Genomic DNA, 8,924 nt, shown 5'->3' with positions numbered 1-8,924 from the left:
TTGCAACGAAACAAGAAGGGATAAAGGTGATTGTACTAGGAGCAGTCAGCCAACCTGTCATAATCGTGGAAGGTGCCCGCGCAGATCGGGTTATTATCAAGCCAGTAACCCAGTTACCAATAATCAACAGCAAGGTCGTTCCTTGGAATTATGAACGAGTGGTAGTGATGTACAAAGGGAAGGAAGTCAAAGAAGAAGTCTGTGAAGCACAGGGTTTAACTCGCTCGGGAAGGTATTTTACTCCCGAGGAGTTAAGAAGAGCAAAAGATAATCTAGCACTGGTAAAGAAAGCCATAACTGAAGAGGAAGCAAAAGAGTTTTTGAGAAAAAATGAAAGTGCAGGACTATTCAGTTGTAGGGCAGTTGAGGAAAACGCTTTCTCAGATCTCATTGCTCTCATTGCTAATCCATTTAGATGAGCACCGTCAGTCACTGATGAAAATCTTGAATAAGGCCCATGTTCCCGACAAGATCTCGGTAAACCATCTGGAGAAGATAGCAAGCAAAATATTTGAGGTAAATAGAGTTACTTTCTCCGATGATGAGTTGCCCGTGGAGGGTACCGAGCATAATAGGGCACTTTATCTGACGGTAAAGTGCGAAGATTTTATGGTTACCAGAGTTCTGGTCGACAATGGGTCTAGTGCGAACATTTTCCCTCTCTCCACGTTGAACAAGCTGAAAGTGGACAATGATAGAATTCACAGGAATAGCATTTATGTTCGGGGGTTCGACGACGGGGGAAAAGATTCAGTAGGTGATATAATATTGGAATTGACAATAGGGCCCATTGAGTTCACTATGGAATTCCAAGTGTTGGACATGGCAGTTTCTTACAATTTGTTGCTAGGGCGACCCTGGATTCATGCCGCCAAGGCAGTACCGTCTAAATTGCATCAGATGGTTAAATTTGAAGGTGACAGATAGGAAATTGTGGTGCACAGTGAGGATAATATGTGTGCCCAAAGTGATGCCATCATACCTTTCATCGAAGTTGAAGACGACAAAGGGCCATGGGTATATCAGGTTTTTGACGCAGTATCAGTTGAAAAGATCCCAGAGGGGAGAAATATTCCAGTTCCTAAAGTAATAGCCACGTCAGTCATGGTGGTTTATGAGGTTAAGTACACTCATCTGGAAAGGACATGTTGCGCCCTAACTTGGGTGGCTCAGAAATTGAAACATTATTTGTCATCTTGCACTACTTACCTTATTTCGCGCTTGGATCCGTTGAAGTATATCTTTCAAAAGCCTATGCCGACAGGAAGACTTGCGAAGTGGCAGATTTTGCTCACAGAGTTTGACATCATCTATGTAACTCGAACTGCGATGAAAGTCTGAGATCAGCATGCTTACTGTAACAAGATAGAAGAAAAACTTGATGGCGAACCATGGTTCCACGATATCAAGGAATACATCAGAATGGGGATATATCTAGTGCAAGCCACGGGGGATCAAAAGAGAACAATTCGACGGTTGGCAAGTGGATTTTTCTTAAGTGGAGGAGTTTTGTATAAAAGAACACCAAACCTTGGATTATTAAGATGCATAGATGCTAGACAAGCTACGGCTGTCATGTCCGAAGTACTTTCGGGAGTCTGCGGACCACATATGAGCGGATATGTGCTGGCAAAGAAAATTCTCCAAGCAGGTTATTATTGGCTCACCATGGAGCGAGATTGTATCAGTTTTGTGCGCAAATATCATCAGTGCCAAGTACATGGAGATTTGATTCATTCTCCACCATCGGAATTGCACACAATGTCAGCACCATGGCCCTTTGTTGCTTGGGGCATGGATGTCATTGGACCAATTAAGCCAGCAACATCCAATGGGCACAGGTTCATTCTGGTAGCCATTGATTATTTCACCAAGTGGGTTGAGGCCAAAACTTTCAAATCAGTGACCAAGAAAGCAGTGGTCGATTTTGTTCACTCAAATATCATCTGTCGATTCGGAATCCCAAAGATAATCATCACGGATAATGGTGCTAATCTTAACAGTAATTTGATAGAAGAGGTATGTCAATAGTTTAAGATTACACATCGAAATTCTACCTCATATCGTCCCAAGGTGAATGGAGCAGTCAAGGCAGCCAACAAAAACATAAAGAAGATACTTCGGAAAATGGTAGAAGGTTCGAGGCAATGGAACAAAAAATTACCATTTGCGTTATTGGGTTATCGCACTACTGTCCGTACTTCGGTAGGTGCAACTCCTTATTTGCTGGTATATGGCACTGAAGCAGTGATACCTGCGGAAGTTGAAATCATGTCCCTTCAGATTGTCGTTGAGGATGAGATTGATGATGATGAGTAGATCAAAACCCGTTTGGAGCAATTGAGCTTGATTGATGAAAAAAGATTGGCAGTTGTGTGTCATGGCCAGTTGTATCAAAAGAGAATGGCAAGAGCATACAACAAAAAGGTGTGTCCCCGGAAGTTTGAAGTGGGCCAGCAAGTGCTGAAACGTATCCTTCCACATCAGGCAGAAGCAAAAGGCAAGTTCGCCCCGAATTGGCAAGAGCCATTCATTGTGACCAGAGTACTGTCCAATGGTGCTTTATGTTTAACAAATATCGAAGGAAAATGCATAGACATGGTTATCAATTCTGATACAGTCAAGAGATATTATGTATGATTTCTTTGGTTCAATTGTTGATTGTTTGTACTTGGCATTGTTTTGAAGATTGGAATGACGAAGGCAATTTGTTCTGCTATCTAAACACTCTACCCTTTGTTTCCCCTTTTGATCCTTATTTATTTTATTTCATACCCCTCTTTTGGAATCAATAACGAAAAAGAAAAAAAAAAGCGAAAAGAGAAAAGAAAAAAAGAAATTCAGGCATGAACTACGTTTGACCTGATTCCTATTAAGGATACGTAGGCAGTCTCACGGCTCGGTCATAGTAAAATAAAAAGTCAAAAGATCCCCAAGCAAGAAATTGGGGCAGAAGTTGTGATTGTAATAAGAAATGTGATTCCAAAAGTTGTAATTCTAACCCATTTGAAGTTGTTTTGAACCCGTTTTATACCCTTTTCTTCCCAAACATATCCAAGAACCCACATTGCTGTCCAAAGAAAGACCGCCCGATCAGTCTTCGAGAGATGCCAAGTCAAGCAATGTAAAGAGAACTCATATCAGGGGCAACACTCCGGTTTAAGCAAGAGAAATCAAAAAATGAGAGAGTCTTATTGGTGAAAACCCTCAAGGGCACCATAAGGCGACGAAAGCCGAGAGAAAATAAAAATGAGAGAGTCTTATTGGTGAAAACCTTCGCGGGCACCATAAGGCAACAAGGAATTAAGGAATGAACAGATGAGAGAGGTTTTTCGATGAAAACCCTTCAGGACACTGCAAGCCAAACAAGGTCTGAAAGTTGGCGGAAAGTAAAATTTGGGTTGTGGAGATCTTGGAGCACGAAGTAAAACAATTGGAAAAGAGAGTGGTTAAATAGACTGGGCTGATTAATCCAAAATGCATACCATGATCGTTGGTGTCAGTGACTCCATTCAGATAAGTTCCTTTTCCTATCTCCAACAGTCATCCAAATTTGGATTTTCTTCTTTATTCTTAATTCTCAAAATCGTTGCATTTCATTATTGTTAATTTTTACTCCTCTAAAGCTCTCCCAAGGTTAGCCTTGTTTCAACAAATAAGAAGGAATGTCAAAGTGTACTACCAGAGTCAAAATTGCACAAAGCAAAATGCAATTAGAACATGCTGGAGATAGTATGATGAAAAGTGGGACATAGGGTGTAAGCAAAGGTTAAATCGATGGAATGGTTCAGTAATGTCATGGGAGATGTATGGTTACGAATAAAAGGTTCAGAAGTGAAAAATAACAGTTGGGGATCCTGCAGTTAAGGATCAGTCAAGAGGTCAAAACAATTCTCGACCAGTTCAAGGCAGTCGGTCGAAGCAAAGCATGGCAAAGAGAAAATCATCCCCAGCAAGAATGCCACAACTAACCACCACGTTTTAAACTGACAAGATTTTCTTATATTTAAAACAGGGGCAAAGAAGGCATTTGTTTCAGGAAGCACCCTATAAGGAAAGCAAGTACCATGCAGGTTTGATCGCAGAATTCTCAGGACCCTCCTGGAAAATGGGACTTAGTTTAAAATTCAAAATAATCATGAGTAGCGGAATTTGGCATAAATACACCCCAGAGGATTATAAGTGGAGCTTCGAAGTTTGCATGTTTAAGATACACTTTGGACATTACCCAAAGGCCTCGGATTTCAATGTAATTTGGGGAGACTCTCATAGCCTCTATCTCTTGGGTTGGCCAACAGAGGGATCGAAAAGAACCCGTTTTCGCTTTACTTCCTCAAGAAAGAAGAAACACCATCTTTTTCCACCTTTTTACCCCATGAGAACAAAGATTCTGACTTCTCTTCTTTCCCAGCCTGGTGGTTATGATTTTCTGCTTCCTCAACTTTTTCCCCCAAGAAGAAATACCATCTTTTCCCACCTTTTCCTCGATTTAATTGGAAATTTTCAGGACCCTCCTGGATAATGGGACTTAGCTTTAATTCGAAATATTCATGAGTACAATATCTAGCATAAGCCCTAGTTTGTGAAAATATAAGTTGGTTTGAATTTTTCAATTTTTAAGACAAGACTCAATTCGAAACTTCAGGACCCACCTGAATAATGGGACGTAACTTTAAGCATTCCATTAGATAAGTAAGTGTTGTTATAAGAGAGTACAATTTAGCGTTGAAATTGTCATTCGTAAGATAAGCTTTAAATTGAAATTTCAAGACCCTCCTGGATAACGGGAGGTAGTTTTTAGACTGTCTTAGATAACAAGATTCGACGGAAATCATACCTCTAAAAAATATAATGTAGCTTTGGAAACTTGCTAGAGATTTTCAGGACCCTCCTGGATAATGGGATCTAGCTTACAGATTGTTAGAGATATTTGGTAACAATCAACACTTACAGATGCGTCCAGTTACCAAACTGGGGCAGAAAATTTTCTTTTGTTTTATCTATTTTGTTGAAAATCAGGCACCCACCTGGAGGAACGAGGGAGAACAAGCCAAAGGAAGGCAGTTGTGAAAAGAAGATGGACCAAGTTTCAGCAACCAGGTATCCACCTGGAGAACAAGGAGTAGCAGTTAAAGATTCAGCAATCAGGCACCCACCTGGAGAACAAGGAAAAGCAATTAAAGATTCTACAATCAGGCATCCACCTGGAGAACAAGGAAAGACAGTTGAAATATCAGTAATCAGGCATCCACCTGGAGAACGAGGAAAGACAGTTGAAATATCAGCAATCAGGCGACAACCTGGAGAACAAGAAACAACAGTTTAAGTATCAGCAATCAGGCATCCACCTGGAGAACAAGGAAAAGCAGTTGAAGATTCAGTAGTCAGGCGTCCACCTGGAGAACAAGGAACAACAGTTCAAGTTTCAGCAATCAGGCGCCCACCTGGAGAGCAAGGGAGTACAGTTCAAGTTTCAGCTTTCAAGTTCTTACTGATATTTGGTAACATGATTTAGTTCACACTCACATATGTGCCCAGCCACCAAACTGGGGCAGAAAATTTTCTTTGTTATGTCTATTTTTTTTTTGAAATCAGGAGCCCACCTGGAGAACAAAGGAATACATTTCAAGTTTCAGCAGTCAGGAGCCCGCCTGAAGAACAAGGGAATGCAATTCAAGCTTCAGCAATCAGGCGCCCACCTGGAGAGCAAGGGAATATACTTCAAGTTTCGATAATCAGGCGCCCACCTGGCGAGCAAGGGAATATACTTCAAGTTTCGGCAATCAGGAGCACACCTGGAGAACAAGGGAATACATTTCTAGTTTCAGTAGTTAGGAGCCTACCTGAAGAATAAGGGAATGCAATTCAATCTTCAGCAATCAGATGCCCACCTGGAGAGCAAGAGAATACACTTCAAGTTTCGGCAATCAGGCGCCCACCTGGAGAGCAAGGGAATACAATTCAAATTTCAAATAATCAGGAGCCCGCCCGGAGAACAGAGGAAAGGAAACAATAGTCAAAGGAAGACATTTAAAAGGTTCAGCAATCAGGTACCCGTATGGAGAAAAAGGGGAAATCATTTCAAAAAATACCATTCAAGTCAGCCACAAAGGAATTTCTGAAGAAAATACAAGTCAACAAGGAAACAACAGTCACAAGACCAAGTTTGAAAATAAATCTTTGTAAAGCATAGATTATAGCTCAGTCTAGCTTCTTCATTTTGTCATGGTATAATAAGGAGGTCAGTAAGCAGTATCAGCAACAGTAACAGTAACAGTAAAACCACAGCTTCATGGTACTCCCAGCTACCGAAACTTCCCGAACTACATTGACTTGATTCCTTTATAGCCAAGGATATGTAGGAAACCTTTGAAGCAGAGGTTCAGTCAAATTCTTTCAAAAAATGCTTCCCACGGAATCTTCAAATCGGCAAAAATCGCTCATATCCGCTCACTTTATCTTTGCACGAAAACTCTTCGTGTTTCCGGGCAAAGAGGGACAGCTGTGAGCACATGATTTTTGCCTCATACGAATTACTCCAAAAGAATTCCCAAAATTAGGTATTTTCTTTAATTATGTGTTATTTTGAGGAATTATTATGCTATTTTTCTAATTGTTTGCATATGTTTGTGTACATGTTTAATGCATTAAAAATACAAAAATATAGTATCTGCATTCAGGATTTAATTTTACATTTTTTAGATTAATTAAGTGAATTGTTGTTTTACAAAAATGAAATATTCAAAGAAAAATAACGTATTTTGCATTTTTAGTGTTTAATGTCGAAATTTCGTGATTTTTTTTTGATTTGGTAAATAATATTTGGGATAATTATTATTTAGAATTAATTAGTATTTTTGATAGGATGATTTGGTTTTACAATTTAATTTAGGATTTTAGTTCTAATTTTTCGAAAAAAGGGGAAGAAAAGAAAAGAAAAAGAATTAAAGAGAAGGAAATCGGAATTGGGCCAAACTCAATTTAATTTAAGAAGCCCAAACAATTACCCAGCCAAACCTGCCCGATCCAGCCCAAACCCGTGTCAAAATCCGGTCCATCCTCAGGCCATATCAAACGATGTCGTTTGGTATAGTTTGATCAGGACCGTCGATCTCACTTGATCGAACGGTCCCTAACCTCGCCCATGACCCAAGCCCAGACCCGTCTTCCCCAACCCGGTCTGCCCTAGTTGCTACACCAAACGACCCCGTTTCGTTAAAAGATCAATCATGGTCGTTGGATTCTCATCATCCAACGGCCCTAATATACCCTAACCCATTAGACCCTACCCTTAGAACCCCCCTACCCTCCTCTCTCTCTCGTCAATCTTTAGAGACCAACAAATCACTGCCTTACTCCGCCGCTTTCCGCCGGCCGGAAATCGTCCACGGCGGCGGACAACCAACAAACAACCCCAAAATTACACCATACAATCCCCTCCGTCTCCTCTTTCCAAATCCTAGACTAGTTTCCCTCGAACATCCCTAGAATCCTTCGAATTTCAGATCGAAGATCCGACCTCGAACCTTAACTTACCCAAGCACCCCCAAATTAACACCCTGAAGCCACATCACTCCCCTCTTCCCTAATCCACGATCCGTTGCCCTCGAATCAAACCAGAACTTGTCGAATAATGAATCTAAGTTTAAACCTAAAACTGTAGAGGCAAGATTCGTTGATACTTTAAGCTAATTTTGACTTTATCTGTGTGTTCTTGATAAGAACACAATCAAGAACACACAGTTAAAGTCAAAATTTAGTTTAAAAATTGAAGATTCAAGGTTTTCTTCAATTAATACTGACCGGTGAGTTTTCTGTCCTGCTTCTATGTTTATATTTTTTAGTATTATTCTGATGTTCGTCTTTCTCGTCTCTTTTTCTTTTTTCTGGTCAATTTCAATTGAAATTCGATCAGTCCTCTAGTATAAATTATTTCTGTCCACTGTTTGTTTCTTTAGATTGACTTTGTGGATTCGTTTCGTATAATAGGGATATCAGTTTGTTTTAAGACTTTGAAATCGTATCTCGTTTAATCACTTAGTCAGAATAATTAGGATTAAGTTCAATAATTTGGTTTAATGATGCTGATAAGAATTGGTTAGTATAAGTTTAAAGTGTTCACCTAATTAAGAAGCTTCTCAAATAGTGGTAGGGTTAGAATTACACTAACTAGGTTAAGTGGACAATTAATAAATGAAAAGTTGAATTGATAGTGATGAATGCACTAAGTTGAACAATTATTTATAGACACTAGGGGACACACTGAAAAACATACTCTGAATAGGAGGAGAGATTCTGAAAATACTGAAATAGACATATAGAGAGAGATTTATGGAAAAAATTCTAGAAAATACCAACGGCTGATTTTACTGTTTCATTAAGTTTTAACTTGAACTTTGAGGTCTCCTAGGATTTCTGAAGCAGTTTTCTGATTCACATAGATTTAACATGGTTTAAGGTTGATTTCTGGAAAGTTTTGGGCCAAGCTGGGTTAAAATTACTATTCTATTGGACTTAGGATCGATTCTGTGGGTTTAACTTCCTTGGTTGGGGTTGTGTTCTAGCTGGTGTTGCTGTTATCTGCTGATACTATTATGTTGTGCCGATCCCCATCTTTTCTCTTATTTTTGCTCTCCAGGTACACATTTCCGAATTTAAAGCCATATGAAGTTTTGACTTGCAGAATGAAAATGAAATAGCTTCAATATGTCTTGGCTCTTTAGTTTAGTGCTATTGTTTCCATATCCCATGATTTTGTATTTGTTTAATATAGTGACTGGTTAATATGATGGTTGTAACTAATAGGTTGCTAACAGGAAGTTAGATGTAACAATTACTACTTGATTAGTTGCGGGATTTAGAGTTTGTTATAGTAGTTTAATTGGACTGGGAAGGACATTCAGTTGGATTGTGTTAATCAAACA

The 8,924-nt window shown here is 39.5% G+C and overlaps 1 protein-coding gene across 1 annotated transcript; it reads left to right on the top strand.

Moving 5' to 3' along the window:
* The first annotated feature begins 609 nt into the window (after positions 1-609).
* LOC142163496 (uncharacterized) lies at positions 610-927 on the top strand. The gene has a single exon (XM_075220787.1). It carries the CDS (start codon positions 610-612, stop codon positions 925-927), a length of 318 nt encoding a protein of 105 aa, XP_075076888.1.
* Positions 928-8,924: the final 7,997 nt, after the last annotated feature.

The sequence above is a fragment of the Nicotiana tabacum genome, chromosome 8 (genome assembly GCF_000715075.1).
Source record: "Nicotiana tabacum cultivar K326 chromosome 8, ASM71507v2, whole genome shotgun sequence".
Taxonomy (NCBI): Eukaryota; Viridiplantae; Streptophyta; class Magnoliopsida; order Solanales; family Solanaceae; genus Nicotiana; species Nicotiana tabacum.
The sequence above is the reverse complement of the archived record's forward strand: the minus strand, read 5'-3'. Positions and strand labels throughout refer to the sequence as shown.

Bases quoted from the DNA above. Each gene is read 5' to 3' on its own strand.
- LOC142163496 (XM_075220787.1), top strand. From the start codon at position 610: ATGGTTACCAGAGTTCTGGTCGACAATGGGTCTAGTGCGAACATTTTC.